Source organism: Lethenteron reissneri, chromosome 34 (genome assembly GCF_015708825.2).
Source record: "Lethenteron reissneri isolate LAM-NWPU_2019-01 chromosome 34, ASM1570882v1, whole genome shotgun sequence".
Taxonomy (NCBI): Eukaryota; Metazoa; Chordata; class Hyperoartia; order Petromyzontiformes; family Petromyzontidae; genus Lethenteron; species Lethenteron reissneri.
Window position 1 is genome coordinate 16,046,881 of NC_083812.1, and position 27,987 is coordinate 16,074,867.

Below are 27,987 nucleotides of genomic sequence, written 5' to 3' on the forward strand. Positions count from 1 at the left end.
CCCCACCTCCTTGGTTTTGCACCGTTACGCTCATTCTCATCTAACGTCTGATGCCACCTTCCTGCCTTGTTAACAGTTTTTCATACATATGTATGTCAGACTGATACTGACCCGCACCTCCGATTATATAAGTAAGTAAAGTAAGTAAGAACATTTGTTATTGGCTACTGTTATGAGTGCAGTTCATCACGAATGCACATTGATCACACATTGAAGTAGACTCTCTAAAACAACACCATTTTGAGTCTGTTGCAGAACTGGCTCAGACTCAGGGATGGATCCCGAGTGTGAGCCGGTAGCGTGTTTCAGGTCTTTAGGCCAGAGACCCCGAAACTGCGCTGGCCATATCGCGGTTTACATGGCTGCGGGTACAGCAGCAGGTCACCACGAGCCGGTACGCACTGATCGGGGAGATAGGACGGAGCAGATCGATGGAGATTCTTGAAGATGAGTAGGCATAATTTATACGCAATCCTGTATTTAATAGGTAGCCAGTGCAGCTCATCACGGATCATATTTCTGTTTCTTTACTATCAGAGAAATCAAACTCCACCTATGATGGAAGGGTTAGCTTGACGTTGCCTTCTTCCTCTGCAGTGGAGAAGCTGAAAGTGGCCCTCACGCGGATCCACCGGCTCGACATCGTGAGCCTCGTGGAGAGAGGGGCCGGACGGGGCGCACGCTCCTACAGCGAGATCGAGGGAACGATCGCATTGGATGAGTCTGACGGTGAGCGCACGCGAGCGAGCGATAGCGAGCAACCCAACACCGTGATGCGCAACGAGGTCTGAATTAGCGTCCCCGGCACAGTCAAAGGTACAGGGATTAGGGGTCTGCGTTCCACTGCACGGATTCAGCAGGCGAGGCGTTTGGCAGCGTCGCGTTTCATTTTCCAACAGTGCCCGCTTTTGCCATTGTTTCCATTGCGCTTGAGTTCGCAGTTTCGTTTTCACCTTCATTTTGTTGTTGTTGTGGATGTGAAGGCATTTTTGTTCATTTTACCATTTAATTCACCGTTCATGTTTATTTTGTGTTTGTTCATCGTTCTTCACGAACGCCGTCAAGGAGTCTCCCCCCCGCCCGATGAGTTGCCTTCCCCCTTGTTCCCGGGGTCGGCCGCCCGACCCAAACTGAGCTGGGGGCCAGACACGACCGTAGAGGTCAACGGGACACCTCCACTGTCGCCGGTGGCTCCGGGGACGGCCGACGAGGCCGGGCGTAACTTGGCGCCCATGGTCGCGTCGGAGGATGATCTTTCCCTCGGAGATTCAGGTTTTATATTTTACTTTTGTTATTTTCCTTTTCCTTACATTTCGTTTTCTTTCCTGTATACTTATCTGTTTAATACCAAACAATGCAATATTTTTCCCATCGTGAAAGCATGTGTAGCAACAGCACCATATGCTCATGTACTTTTGACGTGTGTTGTTTGAACCATCATCATTGTGCGTTCATGAGGCAGCAGCGTTGGATGTTCAACGCAATGCCCTCCGATGGATGGGACGCGGGTTCAAATCCCGGTTGTGTACGAGGGATCCACCCAGAGGCGTAGCTAGGGGGGGGCAGGGGGGTACACGTGTCCCCGGGCGCCAAGGTAAAGGGGGCGCCAAAATGAGGCTTACAACGTTACATTATAACTTATTGCGGCGGGCGCGGCAGCCTGAAACTACTGCACAAATCTACACCTCAACCTAAAAGTTTATATATCCCGCCACACACAGCCTACATGTCATGTAATTACATTTTGGTATGCGCGCCTATTAAGAACTTACATGGAAGAACGTCCCAAACAACAAACAGGCGCAGTCTTTCAGCCTTAGTCACTGGCCTGTTTTTTGGTGGCGGAAACTACGACATGATGATGAACTTGTTGACAGTAACGGGGAAGATGAGATAGAAGAATCTTCTGATAGAGACGCTGAAAATACTCATTATGATGCTGTTCCTGCTGTACTAAGGTTTCACAATGTTGGCTACTTAGAATTTGATAAAACGACAAAGCTATCGAAAATATCACAACCTCTTCGCAATGAAATGATTACTCTCGGATCCTTGCCTTTTCAGCACAGAGACAATCTATCATCAGTATTCAGAGAACGTTCAATTACATCAGCATGGTTTAAACGCCGACTAGCGAACGGAGAGGAAGTGAATCGTTCGTGGCTATTATATTCACCAATCAATAAAGCTGCTTACTGTTTCTGTTGTCTATTATTTACATCATCGAGTTCAAACTCACAAGCTTCGTTTGAGTTAACAAACGGTTTCAACAAGTGGAGAAAGCCAGAAAAACTAAATTCTCATGAAAACAATCCTAGCCACCGCACGGAAGGAAGCCGAACGAAGGATAATTGATGGTACTGGAATTTGACGCAGTGGTTCAAGCTCAGATTCATTTGGAAAAATAACGTTGGCGAGATATATTGCAAAGGATACTCACCTGTGTTAAGTTTCTGGTTTCAAAAAATTTGGCACTACGTGGCCATGAGGAAAATTTGAATGCGGAAAAATGTTCGAAACTTTCTCGCGCTGATCAAACTCGTTGCTCAGTATGACCCATTGTTAGCAAAAGACGTGCAGCACGCAGGAGAAAATCTGGGATCAGTTTCTTATTTGTCACCGGAAATCCAGAATGAATTTATCCACATACTTGCGTCGACTGTAAAGAACCAATTGTTGAGTGATATCAGGAAAAACAAGTACTATGGTATCTTACTTGACTCAACTCCTGATCTCGGACATCGGGAACAGCTTTCTCAGGTCGTAAGATTTGTGGATGTGGATTTTCAAACTAAAAAAGTAACTATCAAATAATATTTTTTAGGTTATATCGATATACATGCAAAAGATGCAGCAAACCTAAAAAGAGTCATCGTCGAGAGACTGAAATCTGACAACGTACCTCTAGCCGAATGTCGGGCACAATGTTATGACAATGCTGCTGTGATGACTGGGCATATATCCGGCCTTCAACAACGAATATGTGACAAAAATTACAGAGCATTGTTTGTCAACTGTGACAACCACAGCTTAAACTTAGCAGGAGTACACTCAGCTTAACAGGATCCACTTGTCGTCACATTTTTTGGAACAGTTGAAAGTATATATTTGTTTTTCTCTCGTTCAACAATTCGTTGGGAAGAGTTAAAAAAAGCTGTGCCCATCACAGTAAAGCGGGAGTCTGAAACACGCTGGAGTACACAATCAGAAGCTGTTAAAGCTATCTATGAAGGACTGGATGAACTAGTATGGCTGCTAGACAAATTATCGGAGGACGTAACTATGATGCCTGAAACCAGAAGTGATGCAGACAAGTTACAGGCATGCGTATTAAATTTTAACTTCATAGTTTTATTACATTTCTGGAATGTCATTCTTGGAAACATTGATCGTGTTCAGAAGCGCTTACAGAATCCTACTATGAATTTCAAGGAAGCAGCAACTGATCTTGAATCTTTGGAGCATGAATTTGTCAAGCTTCGTGATGATTTGAGCCAAGTTGCTGTAGAAAACGCCAAAATAAGATGCACAGCCTGGGGGATCGATGTGGACAGAAGAATTAGGCGACGTCAGAAGATGCCAGGAGAACTGGCATGAAATGCAGGACTTTCAGCAGAAGAACAAATTGTGCACGTTATGAAGAGAGTTTTTGATCGACTTCGACAGGAGATGTCAACACGGTTTTTACGACTAAAAGACCTGAACACGAAATTTGGATCTATCCGACACAGATGTCGATGCAATTCGTCGAAATTGCACAGATTTTGGAAATTTCTATGACACCGACATCAATGGCCACGAACTTTTCACAGAAATTGGAGATTGCAAAATGCTGCTCAGTAATCAGAATTAAGTTCTACCAGACACTCCTTTGGATCTTCTTAGTTTTATTGTGTTTTATGGAGACGACATATTTCCGAATTTGCGAATTTCATTGCAAATTTCATTATCAATAGCAGTTTCAATTGCAAGCTGTGAGCGGTCGTTCAGCAAATTGAAACTTATTTTGTCGTATTTGCGAGCTTCAATGGGACAAGATCGTCTCAGCGATCTTGCTCTTCTTAGCGTTGAAAGATAAACATTGTAAAAAAACAGATTTTGATTACGTGATTAACCAGTTTGCGACAGTGAAATCAAGAAAAATTAATATTTTGTAGACTATGTCAACCAGTCTACGACAGTGACTGAGTGAGCCATGTAATATAATTTCTATAAATTTGCTTCTTTATATAAAATGTTTCATTAAAATTTAAATTGTTATTCCTTATTCGATGTAATAGGAAAATGTGATTAAAGGGGGGGGGGGGGGCGCCAATTTTATAGTTCGTCCCCGGGCGCAAAATATCCTAGCTACGCCTCTGGATCCACCTCTCCACGATGCTCGCCATATCTCCTCAAGCATGCCCTGTCGGCCTTAATAGGCGCTCGCCAACAGCACTTTGTACCAACAGTCTACAAAGCCAATCTTGAGACCTGTGCACGTTTGTAACTGTGAGGGTATGTGTGTGTTATCAGGGTTGGACAGTCCTGCCGTGAGCGTGAGGACAGGAGCGATGCCAGTAGTCAGCCGGGACGGCATCAACATGGACGACACAAGGTGCTCACCGCCACTAATGCGTCGCACAGCAACGCGGGCGGCAGGGTGGCGCAGTGCTAGCACTTCCGCCTCGCAGGAGGAACGAACCTGGGTTCCATTCCCGACTCGGGCCACCTTTTTGTTTGGAATTATATGTTCTCTCCCTGTTCTGCATGGGTTTTCTCTAGATTATGCGGTTTCCTCCTGGAGTAAAAATGAAATAAACGTTTCATGTCAATGGTATTGGCCAAATATTCCAATGCTGAAAAATAACCAGCAAATTACTCAATTGGGATTACACATGACATCGCCCCTGACTGCAAACATTTTTGGGATTGAAAGCACTCTAAAGAATCTGGTTAATTTTAACATAACTTTATTTAAATATTACAATATGATATAATTTACTACTATAATGAGCCAAGAATGTCTGTGTCTCCCGCACGTGACGTCAATCCACGTCGACCAGCCCCCCTCATTAATAATCATGAACAGGTGACGTCCTCCAAATGGACACCCCCCCGCCATTAATAATAATTAGCGGGTGACGTCGCTCCACATGGGGGGGCAAGGTGCCTCCACCCCCCCTCCTCAGCATCAACTCACAGCCCTCACTACAAAGGCAGAACCCTCACGTCATGCGATCTTCGTAACGCTATTGAGACATAGAAGTAAAAAGGAGGTCATGATGAACAAGGGATTATCACACTTAAATGAAATAAGTCTGTGTCACCGCGCTCTTACAAACTGCACACGAATGGATGCAATGAATATCACGTAGCGGTCTGCTTTTCGCTTGCAAGTTTCAGATTTACTGCAATACACCCATCATTGGATGGGCAAAAGGCTAATATGTAAATAGCATCTCAGTCTGACGCATTGCAATGATGGTGTAGAGCAGCGTTTTGCACTAATTTTCAGAGGGGGGCCACTTTCGCTGATAAGACATCATCAGAGTGAGGGCTGCTACACATTTGAAACCATTGGGATTTTGACAGGACGATGATAATGGGTTGTTTTCACTATTTGTGTATTGGCGGAGGGCCGCATCTCAGGAGCTGCACTAAAGGGGCCGCCAGTGGCCCACGGGCATTGCAATGAAGAACACTTGTGTAGAGACACAGTATGCCTAATTATTTTAATGAGAGAGAGGGATGCAAGTCCGTCATAGCCAGAGGAAACATGGGTTGTCTTGAGCCTGGACTTGAGCAGGGACAAGGAGTCAACAGCACGGATCGCCTGGGTGCTTCCGGTGAAGTAGAGCTTAAACTCTCGTCGCTGGCAGTTTGTAATTAACTCTAAGATGCTTCCTTGCCACTTCACATGACCGTGCAGTGTGCGGAGGAGAGACGAGGCTGAGCAGCTGGTGGTGGGACAGACCAAGCCATTTGGATCTCACAAACACCTGGAGACGGACGGGCCGGGCAGAGGGCTTCACGCCATGGATGGAAAACCCGGGGCTCCCAGCAGCAGAGAGGTATAGTTTGACTTGACCTCTCACCCGAGTTGAATTCAGTAAGAAGGGCAGCAATAGGAGGCAGGGTGGTGCAGTGGTGACGTTTTTGCCTCATGGCAAGAGGGACCCGAGTTTGATTCACGACTTGGAGCACCTTTCCTTTTGGAGTTGTGTATGTTCTCCCCCTGCTCCTCATGGGTTTCCTGTGGGTACTCCAGTTTTCTCCCAAAGCAACAAATATTATACAATGTAACTGGTATTAGCTAAACTTCCCAATGCTGAGAATTACCTACAAATTACCCAATTGGCATTACACATAACTATCACCTACGACTGCGAAACACTTGGCCGGACCCTCCTGAAAAAAAGAGTCCTGAGACTCAGCGAGGCCTTCCTTGGTAAAAAAAAAGGCAATCGTAATAATAGCAAATACAGTGCGTGGTGTGTGTCCGGTGGCGCACGTGCCATCGTCACAGCTTCACGATGTGAAGGAGGAGGTCCCAGGTCCCGTGAAGGTGCAGTCTTACCTCAGTTCGCCGCTCCCTAGCGGCATCGCCAGGCCGAGATTATAACTCACTTGCTGCACTTTGTATCATAAGCCCTGCCGGCCATTTGGTATCTGACTTGTCGCACCGCGGGTGGCGAGATGTTAACTACCTCGCCTGGTATACAGGAGGTCATGGGTTCTATCCCGACCCTGACGCCTGTTGTATATTTGGAGTTTGCATGTCTCTCTCCCCGTGGTCACGTGGATTGTTCTCCGGGTCCTCCGGTATTTACTTTCGACATTTAGAAACATGCGTTTAGAGTATTTGGCTGCTATAAATTTCCACTTGATGAGACGCTTTGCTGAGCTATCATTTGTGGTCAGGTTGCTTCTGAAAAAGAGCTCTATAGCTCAGTGAGCCTTAACTGGTAAAATAAAAAAATAGTTTAAAATATTTTTCGTTTTGACTTCCCGCTTTTTTTTCCACCACAGTCGGATGCAGCAGAACCCAACGCAGGGTTTACAGTTTGCCCGGCACACACACAGGGACAACGGATTGCGTGTGAATTGTATGGGAAGCTGTGGTTAATTGCACGGGTGTGCAATAAACTGCTCCTTGAATACTGTGGGGAAAGGAATCATATTTCGATTTGTGGGCTTTGAATTAAACTTCTCCGTGGCTAATAGTGCGTCATCGTGTGTCCTGGTCTCTTGCCTATTCCCTGCGTTGGCAAGACGAATTGCTGTTAAGTGGCATTGCTGGCCGAGACCTACGGAGGAATGTAACACGTTAGCATTAGTATTGACATAAAATAGAGCTGCAAGTGGGAATTTAATAATAACACAGAACCGTTTTTATGGATATGGTTTTGGCAGTCTCATTATCGAGTCCACTTGACACTTTAGTATATGTCTCCGTGAAATGAAATTGCTTCCCGTATCAAATGTCGGTTTTCATTGGAATCGCAATAAATCTAGCTTAACTTGATGTGTAACAAATTTTGTTCATATGCTTGGGCTCAATGAAAATATTGTATCGTGTCTTGTCAGGGAAGATATGCCGTTGTCTCCAGAGTTTAGAAGGCATGAATAGTGGTCTCTTTTCGGCAGGTTATTTTCTATTGGTAAAATAAATTAGTTGCACTGCTGATCACAAACATATACTACATTTTAATTTTTCTTATTTTTAATGTATATTTCAGGGTCTTTGCGCACCATTTGGAATGTACGATCTAGGATCATGTTTATTATTTATGTTTATCCGAAATTATTATTATTGAGTGAAGTAAAATGAAAATATTTCTGAGTTGTGACACCAGCGTCTTTACAGTGGCAGGTTGGACGCACAGCACCACCAATGCTACCGTTGCTTTCACCTTTTCTCGAGACTCCCCTCTTTGGCAGTCTCTCTCTCGTAAATCGCTGCCATGGAATGAAACGGATAACGTGACATTGATTAAGCTGCCTGCGGTGCAGTGAGAACGGCTAAAAATAAAAAAGCTGCGATGCTTAAGGCATATTTTTTTGTAAAGCCTCCCCACCTACCTGCAAGTGATAATCCTCATGCGGCGGTCATTGGCCATCTCCCCCCGGGAAGGAGGGGTTGCGGGGGGCAGCGTGCCCGAACGTGGCTGCGGTCTGGCGGTCATTTTTAGCCCAGGGGACGCCGAGTCCCGAGCGGCAGCAGCAGGAGAAGGTGACGGTGGCAGTTGCTCTTCTCGATCTCTCGCTGCCGGCTGGACACACCGCCGTGGGCCGGCGCGGAGAGGACGATGCTTTGGGCGCTCGCCGTGCTCCTCCTGAGGCAGCTGCTTTCCTTGCCGCTCGTGGTGGCAGCGGTGGCGGCAGCGTGTGTGACGCTGCTCTGCTTTGTCCTCTCGCCCTCCACCTCGGGGGTGCGCTCGTGCGCGCAGAGAGACTGCGGTGGTGCGGTGCCCGCGTGCGCGCCCGACGCCCCCCCCTCTCAATCCGCACCTCAGTCCGCTTCCGGCTCTGGCTCGGAGGAGGAGCAGACGGTCACCACCAGGGTGATCCGCCGACGTGTAATTGTTCAGGTATCCTTGCGGCGCAGGTAGCATTAGTATATGTGTGTGTGTGTATATACTGTGCGTCTGCATAGATGTGCAACCCGCATCAGTGTCGATTATTTATTTGTTGTTTTAAAGGCTTGTTCCAAGAACATTTTGAACCTCTCTTTGCTTGCTTAGGGTGGACAAGTGCTCTGATTTTAAGAACGCCTTGCAGTGCTGTGTAATTTGTTGTTATGTTTGTCCCTTGGATTGAGATTTGTTTTCTTCAGCATTTTACTTTAAATCTTAAAGAATGTTTTAAGAAGACATTGTATACAGTATACCGTAGTTACTTTCTTAAGTCCTTAGACCACAAGAACAACAAATAGTTGTGTCATCCACATTTTGGGCTTATTTTAAATGCTAATTTTTATGTACTCACTTATAAAATAAAGAATGATACTTTGCACCTGTAAAAGGTATACTGCATATATCATTTGTAACCTGTGTAAGACAGTGCAATGTCTATTTACCAAGCCACTCAGCAGTGTGGTCTTATGACCCTTGCCAACTCTTCTTCATCACTTTAGTTTCGACTTTCTTGAGAAAAAACATAAAAGCTGAAACGTCACCTTTATCATGACCAGGCACAGACGCCTGCAGAATGATGTGGGCCTATTTAATTGTACGTCTAAAGTATTTTCATTCTATAATCATTAGTACGGTATATGTCCTATCTTAACATTCCATACAACATAGACATTGCACCATGACCCCTTGCACGATTCGTTCTGAGCTTTCAGTTCCTTGTCTCCATTACTCTACTCGTTCATTTTCATCCACGCATTTGAAAGTGGTGCATGAGCTTGGATTAAATACGAATTGAGGGATACTTTGAGGATTTATGTAAAACGTAATTCACGGTGCCCCTGATGCGGGTAACATTGGCAAGCAAAATGCGACCTCTTTGTAGTGGGTGAGACCTGTTCAACCCCGCAAGTCCTGTCTTACATGGCCGCAGGGCGACAAGCCGCTGGATCTCCCTGCTGGGCCTGTGTGTGTGGAAGAATTTACCGACGAACAGGGAAACCTCGTCACTCGAAAAGTAACATCCTTTCTATTCATTGCATTTATCATGCCGGCGTGCCACTGTTTCGTTATTCATACATACATAACATTTTCACCGTGTTTTGATGTTTACTTGGATTCGTTACCAGAGTTACAATGTCGTGCTCTACCCGTGTTGATTAGCGCTTGTTCAAGTTGGGATTGTCTTTCAGTGTACCCTCAGCTTGGAAATGTAATTATCACCGGTTTTATGATTTTGTCGTTGAGCTTTGTAACAAAAACACTGTCGTGTGCATTACAGTAGCTTCATCAACATAAACAATCCCCAAGATTTAAATTTGCATAATGCTTGCTCTAAATCACAACGTGGCCTCGCTGCGGTGGCCAGGTGACGCGCAAACTGATTCGCCGCGTCACTGCCCCCGACGGCTCAGCGAGGGAAGAGGTCATCACGCAGGCCACGGACCCTGACGCTTACGCCAGGATGCAGGCCGGAAGCCTGAACGCAGGGCTCGAAGGACCCCTCACGGTATAAAACACCCTCCCTTGCTGAAGCCTTCATTCTGTATCTAGCTCTGCAGGAACAGATGTTTTTTTAGGCAATTCGAATTTTCCACCTTTTTTTAGGCAGTTTACGTTTTTTTGCTCAAGTGATTTTTGGGTGTGGATTTTTGCTTTTGCGTTAGTTTCTTGTTTCTGGGGTCATGCTTCCACCGGGCTGATGCAGCAGCCTGTTGTATTTGTTTGTGTGGTTTAGACATTTGTTCAATGAATTGGATGTGACGGTGCACAGCTTTAATACAAAACTTTGGATTATTTTATGTTTTCATAATATTTTTTTGGGTTAGATCGCGTAAATATAAATGTGTCGTTAAGCACCACCTGACACAGCCAATTAGTAAGGTTTGCCACGTAAACAGAACATGCCAATTCGTTACTAGCACAGCACACCGGGGTGTTGGAGAGAAAATTGTAAATGTTGTGGATTTGCTCTCCAACACACGGGTGTGCTGTACTAGGAACAAATTGGCATGTTCTGTTTATGTGGATGGTGGCGGGTTTAACGACACATTCATATTTACGCGATCAAACCGAAAGAAACCTACATTATGGATGACATTGGTTGCGAAAGCCTACGTGTTAAACTTTTATGTTTTGTTCGTTAAAATATTTTACCCAGGATAATCCCTTGAGGTTGGTGTCCTGGATACTTGGGCAGGGGCAGGGTTGATGGATCACACGGCATCGTGTGTGTGATGCCTACCTGAGGAGCAGTGGAACTCAACTAGGACTCTGTGAAACAAGTGTAGCGCTGATGTATCATCGCAATGTTTTGGAGTTTTAATGGCTTTCCCCGGGTTCTCTAGTTTCCCTTCCACGTGATTTTCAGTTAAGTGCATGAAAAATATTGTCAAATAGGATTTAGAACAATATTCTAAGCAGGACAATCTTGGAAAAAAGACTGGTAGGTGAAGGAAATTAATGTAGAAAATGTATTAAATGTGGAAAAATGTTTATCGTAATCCAGCCTTGTTCCATTCCTCCTGCTCAGTGTTGTCCCCCGTGATTAACAACTCTGCTCTATTCTATGTCTTGTCCCCCTCGCAATTCCGCCCTCCTGCAGAGCCGTGCCGATGATCGCATTGTCACAAAGGTCGTCACCAAAACGATCATTCAGGGTGAGAGGACAGAGGTGCATTCTGGGGGTGTGAGAAAGATAGCAAATGCTGCCAAGGTCAAAAAAAGTGTTCACAAGGTAACGCTCTGTGGGCCTTTGCAGCTGGGTCATAAACACGTGGCAATAGCATAGGCTTTGCAAACCTTTTAAGGCAGTGGCGTAGTGTGGTTAACATGGGCCCTGGTGCAATAATCAATTGGGGCCCTCTATCCAATGCCCCCCCCCTCTTCATAACCCTGGTGCCCTGGACCCCCACTGGCCCAACGAGCCTGGTTGCATTTGTACTGCCTGCAAACTGGAGCGTGCAAGCAGCTTACGCTACTGTTTGTAAAGTTCACGTTGGATTGGTGGAACAGGTAAGCAGCGTTGTCTGGGCCACGAACCCATCCGATGCTGGAACGCCGTACTCCCCTGCCCGTCACAATTATTCATCGTCGACTTTGGTATGCAAACAGGTTTGCAATGCCTACGTTGGCTTCGATCAAAACATGTGCTCACTGCGTGCTCTTTTCAACAGCCCAGTGAGCCCATTCAACCAGGGGCGTGAACTCTAAAAAAGAATCTCAGAAAATGCCTACTGGGTAGTCTGGGGTTTGAGCTGACATCTTTTAGTTAAATTACTCTCTCCACATATGAATATAGTGTGTGTGACCAAAAGCACCAGAAATGTTCACGATCTCGTCAGATCTTGAATGCTAAGCAGGTTTTGTGCCTGGATTAGTGCTTGTTGGCTAAGTGGCTATGTTATGGTCAGCAAATGGCAGTCAACCTAAATCCACTGTTGTACTTCTATGCTCCCACATATATTCTACTAGCCATCACCAACCCCCACTGACTAGAATGGTGAAGTATGGTCAAATAACCACAACAGTCCCGCACTATGGGAGGAGGCCCTTCTTTAACGATGGATTACTGGACGTCTGGGGAACAGAGCTCCATAGCTCATGGGATTCTTCCAGTCTTAATACAGATTCTGATTCTAGATTGAAAAGATCTGTACGTATCCACGTGTGAAACATTGTCGAAATATGCATGCGTTGGCTGTACAGATATTGTATGTGCGATTATGTTTATTGTCAGAAGGTGCTGACAATCTACAATAAGTTTGCTCCCCTTGTATAAGAAAGGATACAGCGTAACAAAATAATTATTAATCTAAGTTTATATTGCATATGTAATTGCAACGGATGTATTTGCATTTGTCACAGTGATTCTGTAAAAAAATGGACTTTAGATTCGTATGAATGTAATAAAATTCTGCCTTTGTTTGTCCTATCTGCTCGATATCGTAACAGAGTAACGGTGCAAAACCGCAGCACTGACTGCCCAAGTGGAGCTTCCACGGAGCGAGGAAGGGCCACACAGCTTGGAGAGGGATTCTGGAAACGTGCCACACGAGACTGGAAGGCGACTTCGTGCAGCAAAAAAAAATCAAACGTGTAGAGGGGGAGAGATGATTGTGATCCTTGGTGAGTGCAGATTGTGAGTGGCTTGGGGAGGCCTTGAGCAATGCTGCGTTGGGTGTGGCCCGTACTGGGTTAGAGGTACCATTTAGTGCACTGCATGATGCAACAAACAAAAAAATGCTTTATTTTAAATTTCCATGTTTAATTTTCAGCCAAAGACACTCTTTCTTGTTGAAACATTTTTATTTTTTGTGAATCACTTTCCTGTAAAAAAAAGTTCAATAAAAAAGGGGAAAAAAATTGTCAAACACAAGTTTTGAAGGTCGTAAAATCCATTAATTTTAATCCACCGCCACATTGGTATGTTATAAGGTGATTTTGAAAAAAGAATAAAATTATAACTTATTACTACTACTAAAACTTGTTATGCTTTATTAGAGCACAGTAATTTAGCTGGGCTAAATGATGTATGGTATTGTATTGCGTATTCAAGAGGCGTTGCAGATTACTGGCCTGGGATCGGGCAGACAAATCACACAATCCTGTATATAAGACTGCCATGTTATTGCTTGTAACAATTATGTTGATGCAGCCTTGGCATGGAGGTCATTACTTCCTTGAGCTTATTATGTCCCCCACCCCTCTTAACTTAAATGGCCATCATTGACACACAATGTAAACACAAACATGTACATAGGAGTTGCCATTGAATGTACTGTAGTGATGCCATGCACCGTGACACTCATTCTGTATAAATCTCACAAGCAAAAAAGGTTTGTTTTAAAATACCGAAAAACAAATTTAACAAAACAATTATGAAAAAAGTATGCATATTCAGCACTTATTTGCAAAACTGAGATCTTGTATATGAAGAATGCAAACGCTGCCATCACAAGATCAGCTGTAAACAATGCTTGTATTTGAGTTTTCATCGTTCAAATCGCCATTATACACACGATAAGCGCTGAAGCACTATTTAAAGGGACGAAATTACGTTTGAGAAAATTGCCAATTATCATGCCTGCTGCATGCACTTCTACATTAAAAAGATGTATGTATGATGACTCACTTATACTGTATAACTAAATTGCGTAGTTACTTGTGCGTTCTGTGGACTTATTTTCAGTGGCTGGGATTTCTCTTATACAAAAGCATTCATCTCTTTAATTTTAATGAGAAGGAAAATAAACTGCGTTTTGGGGTCAATACGAGAGACGGAAAGTGCACATTTTGGTTGGCCACGCACTTGATGGCAGTAAGCCAGCCCCCACTTACTCCCAGAACACACAGACGTTTGCATGGGTTACCTATCCCATTCTGAGTAATGCTTCATTTTAACCAACGTCAACTCAAATAGGACTTGTTATTTTATTTTACATGTGTACTTTACGTCAATGCAGCTGTTGGTTTAGCCGCCTGTCAACATGTTGGCATTGACAAGGTAATATTCTCGAATAAAATAATTTTCCAAACTTGGTCATCTTTGGATGGAATATCAAAACATCGGTAAGGGCTGTTCATTGCAAGCAATTATGGTTTTAACGTGCAGGCAAAAATGAAAAAAAAATCAAGAGTACATTACGGCTCAAGTGGAAGTTCATAGTTTGTGTGTAAAGTACAATATATATTTTTCCTATAACTTCAGAAAGTGGAGCAAGTACTGTACTTTTATTTGTCCAGAAAAAGATTGGAAAGTGCCTAAAAAACCAAAATTCCCAAAATTGAACCGTAGGGTTTTTTTTAGAGCTTAGTTTGTATGACTAATAACCGCACTTCCCACCGTCCCTTGAACTGTGGTCACTGTCTGTGAATCAAAAACACGCCTGCTCACCACCCACCACCACCACCCCCCACACACACACTATAGCGCGCGTCTGTTTGTAAAAAAAATTAAACAAAAAAACATTACCACTTGCGGGCATTTCAATTTAGGTAAAAGGGTCATTTCTGTTTGCTTATTTCACTTTGCTTTGTTAAAAATCCTGCTTTAGTGGGCTACATTGAAATGCGTAATTTATGATGAGATAATTGTAGTGATAATGGAACATAGATCACTGACTTGTTACTCACAATAAAGTATTTGTGTCTTAAACATGTCTTCATCTGGTCCCATTAAACACAATCGTGTATATTTTTCTGCAATACATATGTATGCCGACTTTGCAGTGTAAATAACGAACCATGTAACGCATGCATTTGTATACATGTGCAAAGGCAATTGAAAACTACCTTTGGGATGTTGTGCAAAGTAAAACAAAAATTATTGTATTTTCAAAATTAAATGCAATCATTATTGTAAAATTATTACATAAGTACATGTTCTAGTTTCATGTAATCATAACAATATAGAATGTACCAGTGGCGGAGGTGTCAGCATTCGGCAGTGGGGGCCCTGCCACAGTACAGGGGTGGGGGAGGGGGCTTGCAAACAATGTTAAGTATCATAATTTTGTGACAACCCTGCAACGTGTGATGTACTCATTCCCCTTGTAGGATAGAGCTATCAAAGGCTTTAAATTATCGTTTTAATCATGAGTTCATTGACCTTCCTTAAATCAAATCCTCTGCCCAGGTGAGAGCTGTTTGGGTTTTGTTGGCAATTGGCATTCTTGTTTTGACCCAGGTGTGATCCTTACCGAGATTAATTATCTCTTCATTGGTATCCTCCCGCCCTTTGAGATCCAATGTCTCGTTGTGAATGATGCCCTTAATGTAATCATATTAGAGCCCATCGATATGCATTGTGGTGACACCATTTAACCAAAGTGACAGCCCATTTTGAGGTCTCTGAATGTTGTCCTTAATCTAGCAGATGAGGGCCAACTGAGACCAGCTGCCGAGACGCTTTAGCCTGCAGGTAAGACCCCGCTGAGATTCTCCATTTAATGTAATCAATGTCTTTGTTTAAAGCGCGAGCCAACTGAGATTAATTATCTTGTTGGTTCATCTTCTTCGGCAGACAGCCATTGAGATTAATTACAAATTAAACAAGATTCTGCACTCAGGTTAGCCAGGTGAGAGCATGCCCATTCATGATCCATTATCCACTTCCTTTACTTAACCACATTAAAGCCGATTGAGATAGCAATACATCCCAACGTAACTTATTTAAGGGAGGCTGGGCGAGTCTGAGTTGTTGTTCCCAATGTATCTGTGGCTGACTGCAACGCACATCGTCTGCTCGTTTTGGTGCACAATGGCCAACGCCTACAGCCAGTAATGACGTCATATGTTTAATTGCTGTCAGAAGCAGGCGCCGTCGAAAAAAATATCAATTGAACTTTTAAAATCGGTTAAGGCGGCGGTAAAAAAAAAAATTACAATAAAAACAATCCAAATGTAACAGGTACGGCGTCATGTAGACATTCCATTACGGTCTGCATTGTATGACGTCACAAAGGTTATGCAACCTGATGGGCAAGGGATACACGCCTTCATATCACGAGAGCCGTATGACGTCACAACGGGTATGTCACCGGGCGGGCCGGAATGACGTCTCACGGCGCGCGCAAGAAAAGCGACATCACGCGAGCCGACGGGCGGACGGCTCCCGTGTCAACGATCGTCGGCGGGATGACGTCATGGGGTATTTAAAGCGCGCGTGCGGCGGTGGCCACGTGACAGAGGCGGTCGCAGCTGCTGCTGGCGGCTGAGCTTGGAGCAATATTTTGGGGTAAAAAAAAATGTTGTTCAGCACGGAGAGAAAATGTTTATTATTGATCGTAGTGAACGGCGCAGCGATGATTTTCTCCGTCTAAATGGCACAGTCGCCTAATGGCTGCATCGTCTTGCGTGTGTGTGGAAGCGGTGGGGTTTTTTTTTATATTGCAATGAATCGGGCGTTGTGAATGCAGCTGTGCGTGTCTTGTGCATCTCGTAGGGGAGAACGGTCGTGATTGCTGCACGCGCGGTTTTCGTCTTCAACGTGGAGTGTAAAACGCCCCTGTGATGGGAGATTTAACGTTTGTATCGCCGTGTGATAATTGTTGAGTTGATTTAAAAAAACTAATTTAAAAGCTATTTTTGGTGGTCGCTTTGGTGTCGATAACCACGCTGTTTGCGCGTATTCTTTCTCGAAGTCTTTTGCCGTGTGTCCTAATGCATTTCATTGCCTCTCCTTCCCGCACTGAAGTAGCGATCGCTTATTGCTGCAGCATTGTCTTCATTTAACCAATGTTGACAGCCCGCTGACATCAACACGCTTTGCTCGGCTGGACTTTTGGTAGAATCTAAATAAGCTATTTACCAGCGTGTACATGCGTTGGCGCATTATACAGTCGAGTTGTATTTAATGCAGTACACACGAATTGGGTGTTTCAAACATTCCTGCTGCATTGTATTGCTCAATTTGACCAAGTGAGCGCTGGGCGAATACCCTCGCACCAGGAGGGGATGAACGCGCACGCATCCGCACGGGTGGATTCAAGAATCCACACTGTCCTGGCCACCTCGCCGACCCCAAAGTGGGCTTTGGGGAGTTTGATGAATACTTTCTCTTGCGCGATCCACTTTGACCCTCGCCTCCACGAGCGCAGGGCGTTAAGAGGGGCAATTAGCGTGGGGACATTTGAGAGGCGCCGGGTGGTGCATGGCCACACGATGGCGACGACACAACGTGAAGCAACAAAGCGACACGCCAGACGCGATGTGGTAAACGACGACGATCGCTCCACGTGCGCGCGTCCCTGCACGGGGGAAAGGCAGCGACGCCCATCGCAAATTGTGCTCGAGCCCAGCAGGAGCCCTTCTAACAATGATCGCATGGCGTTGTATGGCTTGACTGGCAATCTCTAAGTGGGTGCTACCGAGTCTGCCTGCATCGCCGAGTGGGGGGCTTAGCCGCCAGCGATCCACTGGGGGTTTCGGGGATCGGGTGGTGGTGGTGATGGCCACGTCATTGGTCTTGCGCACAGAGGCAGCAATGGGTCGTCGTCCCGGGAGGCCACTCCCGCCGGCCCTGAACCTGGCCGCACTCTTGCTGCTGCTGCTCACGGGGGAGCCCCGCAGCCTCGCGGAGGCCCAGCGGGCCCCGTGTAACGCGAGCGCGACCCCCCCGGGTGGGTTGTTCAGCTTCTGCCCGCTCTCGATGGACGGGCGTCCCGTGCCCCTCGAGCGGTACCGGGGCCGCACCACCCTCGTCGTCAACGTGGCCACCTTCTGAGGGCTCACGAGGACGCAGGTACGTGCTTGGGAGAGCGAAAGCGTTGTTTACACGTCCACTCACCTGTCCACACACCTGTCCACACACCTGTCCGTCGAAACAATCTCAATAATGGTTTGCCTTCTCAGCATCCGAGTCCGGCGTCTTTGTCATCAGAAGCATCGGAATTCCTGAATCTGCGACGTCATCTTTATCAGAATCGATCATAATAAGTACTGTATCCACATAATGATGAGTATAAAGGTACAGCAGTGATCTGAATCGCCTGACTCGCAACTGCGTCAGAATAATTTAAATCGTCATCTCAATACGAATAGATGACATCGGTCGGCTACGTACGGCGCGAAATAAGTTCAACAAACATAATATACTGTAAGTAATGATTATTGAATCTTAAGAATAATCGTATTAATAGCCATCAAACAGTGATCCACTAGGGCAGTGCGGTCTCGTGACGGTCCTCCAGGTGGGCCCCGGGGCTGTGATGCCAACGCGGGTAATATTAACAACGTTTATCCCGTTTGTTTCGGACATTAAGTTAATATTTAACTTATTATATAAAAAAAAGAAGTTGGGCAAAACTATCCTGATTAAACTACCCTAACCATAAAATATTAATTATCCCCTCTGATAAAAAAAAATATTGCTGCGTAAAAAAACCCAACATGTTTTATGTGAATCATTTTGTATTGCTGGCATTTAGAGATAATTTTAATGCGTTTTATCACCAGAGGTGTGGTTTCTGGGTGGTCCCTGCATCCACCTGGGTGGTCCACTGGCCAAAACAAGCTTTTTGAAACACTGCACTAGCGTTAGGGTGTTCTAATGGCAACTCTTAGTAAATCATGCACCGTATTAATAATCTTAAAAGCCTTAGATCACTACGTTTCAGGTAGATTATAATTATCAACGAGATAAGTGCCCCATTATTATCATCATCTTCGGTCATAGTCTATCCACTGGTGAATGTTTCCCCAACGGCATCGCGATTTTTGTATGATGACAATGTAACCCTCGTTGGAATGGCCATCCGAATCGTCTGATTATTTATCAGCTACCTCATCAACTTCCCCTGAATCGGCATCCTCATGTAAACCTCGGAGGAATCCGCATGAGCTTTACAATCACGTGATTGCCGCCATTCATAACTCGACCCATGAGCATGTAATGGAGCTTGCCCTGTGAATCCCACAACATGTGCTCTGCTTTCACTGCTCTGTTTTACACACGTACATTTTATTTGCACATTTTTCAAAATAGTATGGATAAAATGCACATTTTAATTTGTTTTTTTACTTCTAAGATATATTTTAAATATAATTGATTTAAGACCAGAAGTTGAATTGTGTTTTTTTATGGTTAATTATTTTTTCCCACTTAAAAATGGTAACCTGGCATCACGGGCATAAATCATGTTTCAGTCTCCGTCTCCTGTCTTATCGATGTCATGAATGTTACAACATTGTACATCACGTTAGCATTCAATATGTGTATTACAATATATGTATATTCATAACCATCATTGTGAGCAATTCTGCAGATTGTTAAACATAACCCAAAATTCCTGAAAATGTTTTACTGTTTTGTTCATATGTAGCCTAATACAATGGCACGACGTTAGCCTCTCTGGTGATTTACACATCCTGATAAATTGCCATCTGTGCAACAGGATAATTGCACATTAATTACAGGAATTTCATCTGTTCCAGAAGGACAATCGTGAATCTGAACAAAATCCTGACTGGTCTGTGAAACGGCTATAATCACAAGATAATTTTTTTTAATATCTGTGAAAACCTCAGTTTATATATTTTTGGAGAGTATTGCAGTGGGTTGACCAATTATGTTAAGGAGAGGTTTGCGTATGGGACGAAACTTGAGTATTTGGAAAAAAGCTAAATGTGGCGTGACACTCAAAGGGTCACAGATACGGGGTTACTGAACCTGCCTCTAGATGCCGATGTCTCCTGGCCACCACGCACCTCTCGGTGGCTTTTCAGAGTTTCACAAATCCGTACGATACACCAATCGTTGATGACAGGCGTGTGTGATTTGAAGGACGCTGGATTTGTTCTATGGCATGCTTTATTGATGTTTGTTGTTTCTGCACTCGCTTACCACGGATCGCTCTTGTAAAATAGCCGGGGAAACTGACTAAACGGGGATTATGCATGGAACAAATACACTGAAATGACTAAGGGTATGAAATCGTCATCAAAGCCTTGGCAATCGTTCTCTCGTATTTTACCATTACATAAGCACAATTGCTGATAGTACATATCACAGTTTTTACAATGTTTTTCACATAACACCAGAGGTGGGACAAAGTCATTGTTATGCAAGTCCAAGTCGAGTCTGAAGTCCTCAAATTCATGACTCGAGTCTGACTCGAGTCCAAGTCACATGACTCGAGTCCACACCTCAGAGGTGGGACAAAGTCATTGTTATGCAAGTCCAAGTCGAGTCTGAAGTCATCAAATTCATGACTCGAGTCTGACTCGAGTCCAAGTCACATGACTCGAGTCCACACCTCTGCATAACACTATATTAATAATGCATTTTGCGAAATATATTTTTTTTGTTTAGTTTTTCACTTCCATTTATAGACTGCAATGTGTGCATAATGTCAAGGTCTCGGTCGCGCAATGATGTAAACAAAGCATAAAAATGCATGCAGAGTTGCGAAAGGCAACACATTCACAAGTCACGCAAAGTGGGAGGGGGGGGGGAAGTGATTTATTATAAATTGCACAAGCAGCTGTACAAATGACTGGCCTCCTACACTTCCATATCAGTGCGTTGAGTCACAATCATTTGTTATTTCCAATACTGTATGTCACTGGAGAATATATTTGAGTAAACTTTTAAGTCAAAGGCCAGTCCTCTTTCTATTCGCTCAAATACCCAGTGGTATTTACTCCACGCATAGGACAGGACATTCCAGAACGAATTATCCAGCAATGTTTACGTTTGCGGTTGAAGAGAAGTTAAATCATGTCTAAGAGTCTTGATTCGTGTGCTCACGCGGTCTGCAGTACCCCCTCCTAAATGCACTGATGGAGGAATTCTCACAGCACGGCCTGGTCATCCTGGGCTTCCCATGTAACCAGTTTGGCCTGCAGGAGCCTGGTAAGGACTTGAGAGAGTTGTGTGTTTGCGAGGCAAAATCCTCTTCTTGATTTCAATCTTAATGCACATGGCTGCTGGCTGGCTTGACTCCTCTTTTCTACGTGTATTGTTTACAAACTGTATGTAACCTGATAAGTGAGCTCTAGCATGTTTGTAAAAGTGATTAGGAGTTGCAAAGACGTGGCAGTGCAAAAAGCTGCAACTCTCAGAACAAAAACTCGGCCACATTAATCATTAACACTCTCAATTCAATAAAGCTCAAATTGACATATGTTTACACTAAATAGACGATGTGCCTCTTCACATATTTTCCTTGTAAACTAAGTATAGTATTTTTACAAACCCTATAGGCCATTTTCACACTCGCGTGTGTGTATCTTTATTGCAGTCTACGTGTCAAACGAATCGCTGTGAATGTGAATCCTCCCTCCTCTCTTGGTCTGCGAAGGGACGGACGCTGCTGAGATTTTGAACGGCTTGCGCTATGTGCGCCCTGGCGGCGGGTTCGTGCCCAACTTCCCCCTGTTCAAGAGGATTGACGTGAACGGAGACTCCGAGGCCCCACTCTACACGTTTCTCAAGGTGCTCGTTCACCCGACGCGGGGCTCCCGTGGTGACAAAAGCCAACATACAGCCCCATTCAGAGCTTTGTGGGGTGGCTTTCTCGCAGAATTGGGAACAAATTGGTTGGTAAGAATACAAAGCGTACAGTAAAAAAGCAGGTCATACGATCAGTCTCAGCCATTTTGGAAATTGTGAACGACCTTGTGAAAGACCCAACGCGAAGCTCATAGTCCACCCTAGACCGCATCCGAACAAACTATGGCAGATGCAGATACCTGATGCACAAATGGAAAATTTCAAACTCTCCAGTGTGCGACTGTGGTCATCCAGAACAGACTGTATAATGTATAACAACGCAATGCCCGGTCCACAAATACGAAGGAGACATCACAGCAATACGCTCCCCTGCTCCTTACGCGGTTATCTGGCTTGACCAGCTGAATGTGAAGTTGTAGTTGTTGCTCTGCAGCTGCATCAGCAGCCATGTGGAAGAAGATTTACAAATGTACTAATTTACCTTTTAAGTTTTAGTTGCATATGCAGATCTATCCCTGGAATGAGATCAGTCTCTAGCTGATATCTCATGCTGGGTGTAATCTGCACGCAAACACGTATAAAAGTCGCAATTGTACTTGCTTTTCAACATTCGGTTTAATGAAAAAGATCATTGATAGGCACATTTGCCTACGTGATAACTTGATCTGCTTGGCTGCATCGAGTGGTGGAGGGCTCTTATTGACTGTACACCGACACTATCAAACGCAAAATAAACCAATTTTGAGTCGTCTTAAAAACATTGTTCATATCCATAATTGCCGGTGGATTGCCGATTTACACTCTGCTTTGTGCATGCGTCTTTAACCCGGTGACAGGCGTCCTGCCCAGCCCCTGTCGAAAGATTTGAAAAGATGAAATCTCTCTTCTACGAGCCACTCAAGTCCAGCGACCTGCGGTGGAACTTTGACAAGTTTCTCGTGGACGCTCAGGGACGGCCCTATATGCGGTAATGCATACACGTGTGTGTCCCAGAGCTCCTTTACCACGACTGTTTGATATGACACATTGTGACTGAGCTGAAAATAAAACCATGATTCGGTTGAAGATGCTGACGGTTATTTAGATGATTAACATGACGATTTTCATCATTATTTTGACCGAGTTCAAAGTTATTCAGATAATTCAGAGGATTCAGATGACTTTACTTTTATTGTTCAGGTAATGCTTCTGATGAAAATGGTGATGATTCAAACGATTCGGATATATCGTGCGATTCAGATCTTTACCATGTTTAATGTGTCGATTTTTTATTGGTGAAAAAATTATCGTTAAATTTCCCACTTGTTATTTCATACAGCATTCTAAACACAATTGAGGATTTTTTATTGGATCTTAGCAAATTCACAATTTTTTACACAGCAAATACGCCCCCTACTGAAAATATTTGGCAAGACGCTACTGCATAAGAGTTGAGACTAAAGCTTTCCTGGGTAAACAATCCTAATAATTACCCTTCAAATCTTACCCATTGTAGTGCATCATGGGAAAATAATCGGTGGGCATAGCTGCATTTGTGATATATATATATATTTGTGCACTGCGTATGTTGTGAAGCCTCCATTTAATCTCGTTCTGAAAATAGAACGGTTGTGCAATTACTACATTGAACATTGTTGACTTCAGATGAATAATCCCTGTTTGGGTCATCGCCGCTGCTGTAACTTGTCCCACAGGTATGATCGCCTGGCACCGTTTGAACTCGTCAGGGGTGACCTCGTGCAGCTGCTGAGATCGCAGACGAGCCGAACGAATCGCGTCACGACCCGCGCCCAGGCCTACACCTATGCCTTCAGACGCCGCCAGTAGCCGCAGTGCTTTGTGTAGCTCCTTTCTGTCGCTTGTGTGTGGCTTGCGTAAGTAAGTTTATTTTCGGATAAAAAAACAATTATACCTTTGTTGCATTGAGATTAGTAACGTTTTGCCAGAATTTAAAATGCCTGCTAAAAATTTATCATATACATTTTAGAAACTAGAAACTGAAAAGTGCCAATATAAATTGTTTTTGCATTTTACATATTGTGAACTTAAGGATAAACAAGTAAAATGTAAGCTAGTTTGTCATGTGCAATCTACATAATTTGGATAAACCTCAAATTAACTCCAATGTAAAAAAAAAGTGCACGTTAGGTACAGTATTGTTATATTGTTAACACCAGTGCTGCTTTGCAGGCATTAAACTCTGGGTAGCACAATTGGGCATTGTCAATATTTAGCACCGGCAACCTCATTTCGCGATGCACGACTCATCTGCAAGCATGGCCCTGTGCGTGTCCTTTAAAGCCACGGAGGCGTTTGGGCCTTTGTTACACACCAAACACTGATCACGTAAGAATAAGTCGTTCAAATGTTGGCCACTTCCTCCGAGAGCAAGGGATTGTGACGGGTGCTTGGGAAAGGCTATGGCCACCGAGCCACCCTGAGTTGCGGAGGCGTTAGGGGGTACTGGCTCGCTTGGCATTGTGCATTTTGCCAAACGGACCGAACCCCACCACCTCTGCCCTTGCTCTCGGCACTCCCACTGTGCAGGTGTTGAGATACTGCTACTGCACATGAACAGGGCCAGCGTGCAGAGGTGTGTGCACGTGTTCAGGGTTGCCGCCTTCCAGATTTACCTGTTGTATTGTATGCCATGTTCTCTGCTTGTGATTCGTAATAAAGCATCATTCTGCTGTTGCATTGTAATGTTTGAGTGAGCAGTGGTTGTCAGATCTTTAATGAATTCACAAAAGTTGACCCTTGGCCACCTCTGTAGAATGATTTATGCTGCCTGCTGCACGTATGAGTGCTTTAATTTTCTTAATTCAACGGGGAAGTTCATGGTTGAAACACCACATGGGTGGAATTGGGTTTGTTTTTCAAGTCGCTGTCATGAGTTGCAGATTAGGTTTTTTTCTGCTTACGAGTTTCCTCTTCAGGACATAACTCCTTCCTGTTTAAACCACGACTTCCTCTGACCCACCACTTTATCAACCCACTTAGGGGCCATCCATTTAGTACGTACGCAAAAATCTGTCAACTTGACCCTCCCCCTTCCCTGTACGCACGTGGAATTTTTACACCCCCCTCCACCTGCGTGCGTACGTACGCCTGACGCCCCCCCTCCCGAATCCTATAGAACGGCCGATAATTAATCCATGCAGAAACGATCAAGGATGAATAATTTTAACGTGTTTTAGCAAACAGTCCACAGCCGGACTACTAACTCATTTGAAGGCCAATGTAGACAAATTATTATCGAGGCTTCACCCCACTCTCCCCCCGTTTCCTAAGGGTACGTACATTGTCAGTAGACCCCCCATACGCAAACGTACGCATTTGGGTTAACCCCCCCCCCCTCCATTCGTACATAATGAATGGCCCCTTAAGCCCCCTCATTTAGGATCCACCCCTTAGGACTTGTTTTTAAAGGTGGAGCTGCAGCAGAGTTGATTTGAGACCACGCGAGTGGGTAGCATACATCAATCCCATCGGGTTCACATCTGAGACTCCCGACTGAAAAACTTGTCACCGCAGGCAAGAATTCTTTTGGAGAAAAGGGGAGTTTACATACCAGCAATAGGCCAATGTACACCTAATGAACAACACTCGTGAAATAATCACCTTGGACAGTTCCAAATATGATTTTTAAAAAGAGAATTCGAGTCATGTTTAACCACAGGCATTTTTTTTATTAATGATTTGCAAAAAGGGCATTAAATCACTTGCCCAATAGAACAGACGTGAAAAATCCATTCGTACGTTTAAACTGGCGCCATTCACTCGAACATTCAATGTACTTGAGTTGTGGCTTCCAGCTTTAGAAAGTTCAAAATCAAATTGATATCGCAATGCTACTAAAAATTAACAACATTTACAAAATGCAAGTATTCATAGGATTTGCATCATGGCAAACAGTTTATGGCAGCACTGCTACTCCTAGCCACAAAATGGGAGCACAAACACCCCAGAGTAAACTTTATAAATCTTCAGACCCATTTGAAATGTTGCTGTTTGTAAATATTACACGATTTAACTGTATTTGGTGTTTTTACTATGCAAAAAATCAGGCTTTTGCATGACTTTGTGTACACGGGATAGTTTCAAGCAACTGGCAAAACATAAATTAAAAAAGATATGTAGATTTTTTTCCCCCCATCATGCTTATGGTTAAAGGACACACTATTTTGGCATTCAAAAATTACATTCAAATAATAAACTAAAATTGTGTCATGGTTAGTGGTCTGAGCAAACAGTACTCACTGTAACATAATCACTCACAGCCCTCATTATGAACAATTACACTGAAGGCAAGACCTTGAAAAACGAGCCCTATTTTTGTCAGTACAGCTTGTAAAACAACTATCCGAAAGTGAGGGGTTTTTTCAGTTTACCCCCCCCTCCTGATCAGAAGTCAGCCTGCTGGGGCAAGCCTTGGGGTATGCTCGTGAAGACACACTGCGCATCTCAACGGCTCTTAGCAAGAACGCAAGTAGGAGATTGGTGAGAGATGCCACCGCAGGGCAATTTTTGTTGCAGTTGCAAAGGATTTTTTAACGAAATTTTTTGATATTTATAACACTTACACCCGCTATATCTTAATGACGTTTGTCATGGCAAACAAAAACTGAGTCTTCAAGAGGGGGCAAGATAATTACAGTGATCTCGAGGGATATTTTAGGTTCGTGAAGCCGTGTGAGCAGAGCAAACAAAAAAAGACGTCTGGTGGGGGTGGAAGGAGATTTGGGACCTGAATTGATGTGGTGGAGGGAAGCAAAAGTATACATACATTGAAGAGGTAATTCGTTGCTAAAATCGACAGGTGAGAAACAGCAGTGCGAGCAGTGCACGTGATATTGGAAATGTTGAATGGCCACGGGTGTGAGTCGAGATGAGTTGGGAGAGATCTGTGGATTGCACGAGTGACTGGAAGGTGGCACAAAAGGGAATTTGAAGGATAGTCGCGACATGGATGCCAAAATGACCGGCAAGGAGTGGAGAGACTCAAGGTCAAGAGTCTGACAAGCTTGGGTTTGGCCTTTGTTTTAAAAAACAAGCCGATTTAAATTACATCAACAACTAAAATACCAATAATTAAGGAAACTAAATAAACCCTTAATTTAAAATTTTAACGTTTAAATCTAAATCGCCATTTGGCAGTAACAGTACAAGAGCGTCACCACGAGATGGCAGTATACACTGGAAGTCGTGATGTTTAACTGCCTGACCTGTAAGATGTGTGATTTTCATTTTTACACTCAAATACTCTGCCTTCGTGGGCTACAGCTGGACAGCTTTCGAAAGCTTCCACCACATTAGATTTCTGTAAAACTATTGCTCTTAAAAGAAAACCATGACCATTTTCACAGAGTATCACGGAAAATACAACAGCAGATAAAAAACTTACGAGTCCACTTAGCAAGAATAATGAGGCCTTTGTTTCATAAACTGCACATGGGGTGCAATTATGAATATGCAAAAACAAATGATCGAAAGCCAGCTTGAGTAAATATACCAGTAATGTTGGCTACAGTCGATTTGCCAACAACGGTTTTGTGTACAAATTTAAGGAGTTAGTGTGATAGTTGGCCAGGGATTTCAGGTGCTGAATTATATCCAACAGATACTGATGCCCTCATTGACTGCTGTCATATCTCCCTCGCACCATCATATTCAGAAGTGGGCCAACCTGCAAATAGAGAAGGGGACAACATCACACCAATCAACTCTGGGTAAAGTAAAGAAGGAATAAATTCCCTTTATCCAAGAGAGCCTCACCGAGTTTTAAGACTTTTACCAGAGACCTGCATTTTGAGATGTTTGGTGGCCAATTCCATTATTGAGTGTTTTGCATGCAGGAGGAAACCAGAGCATGTGGACAATAACTCACCCAAACGAGTGAATTTGCTACACTGCCATTTTCTCAGCCATTTCACAGCCCAGTGGGTTTGGGAGTATAAATCAAATCTACTTGATCCATCAACCCCTTGCCTCTCACATGATCGATTAGAGGCGTGTGCCAGCCACGTCTTGTTGGTGTCAGTTGTGTTTATTCTGTCCACTTGCGATGACGTCCATGTCTGACTTTTTCCAGAAGGGGGCCACATGTCGCGATTTACGGACGCAGATTCAAAACGGATTTCGTTTTCTGCCAGTGCGATTCCCCCAACATGGTTTGTTTATATTTGAGATGCGAGAATGCTGTTACATAGCACATGTAATGACTGGCGCTTTCAAACATTTCAAGTCCTAAAATCACGAGTATAAGACATCTGCCATAAGTAGAAAGTACAAATATAACTGGAATAGGCAAACAAAAAATTCCCACGTGGACGATTGGATGATAATATTTAAATGTCCCATGGCTACTGCAGATTTTGGATGGTTCAAAATTCTACATCTGTGGGGATGCTCTACGTA

At 44.0% G+C, this 27,987-nt stretch overlaps 3 protein-coding genes across 32 annotated transcripts in view; 2 read left to right on the forward strand and 1 right to left on the reverse strand.

The window, feature by feature from the left end:
- LOC133350739 (ankyrin-3-like) overlaps positions 1-14,772 on the forward strand; it is a 263,868-nt gene extending 249,096 nt beyond the window's left edge. For 21 of the 30 annotated variants that reach the window (XM_061565433.1, XM_061565430.1, XM_061565440.1 and 18 more), the window contains 9 exons: positions 598-729; positions 1,066-1,272; positions 4,516-4,597; positions 5,912-6,053; positions 8,433-8,573; positions 9,550-9,633; positions 9,985-10,125; positions 11,221-11,352; positions 12,570-14,772. In XM_061565433.1, coding sequence (XP_061421417.1) covers positions 598-729; positions 1,066-1,272; positions 4,516-4,597; positions 5,912-6,053; positions 8,433-8,573; positions 9,550-9,633; positions 9,985-10,125; positions 11,221-11,352; positions 12,570-12,596 — 1,088 coding nt within the window. In that variant the 3' untranslated portion in view covers positions 12,597-14,772. The remainder of the gene's footprint in view (positions 1-597; positions 730-1,065; positions 1,273-4,515; positions 4,598-5,911; positions 6,054-8,432; positions 8,574-9,549; positions 9,634-9,984; positions 10,126-11,220; positions 11,353-12,569) is intronic. The other 9 variants (XM_061565436.1, XM_061565439.1, XM_061565443.1 and 6 more) reach the window with 9 other exon arrangements.
- Positions 14,773-16,154: 1,382 nt separating this feature from the next.
- On the forward strand, positions 16,155-24,265 carry LOC133350742 (glutathione peroxidase-like). Its single transcript, XM_061565455.1, is given in 8 exon segments — positions 16,155-16,238; positions 16,241-16,286; positions 16,289-16,353; positions 17,596-17,859; positions 20,877-20,970; positions 21,419-21,552; positions 22,407-22,537; positions 23,265-24,265. Coding segments are annotated over 8 exon segments (936 nt in total). The 5' UTR covers positions 16,155-16,169; the 3' UTR covers positions 23,398-24,265.
- Positions 24,266-25,743: 1,478 nt separating this feature from the next.
- Positions 25,744-27,987, reverse strand: part of HIF1AN (hypoxia inducible factor 1 subunit alpha inhibitor) — a 46,868-nt gene continuing 44,624 nt past the window's right edge. The window contains exon 8 of the mRNA XM_061565457.1: positions 25,744-27,256. Within this exon, the coding sequence (XP_061421441.1) occupies positions 27,203-27,256 (54 nt within the window). The 3' untranslated portion in view covers positions 25,744-27,202. The remainder of the gene's footprint in view (positions 27,257-27,987) is intronic.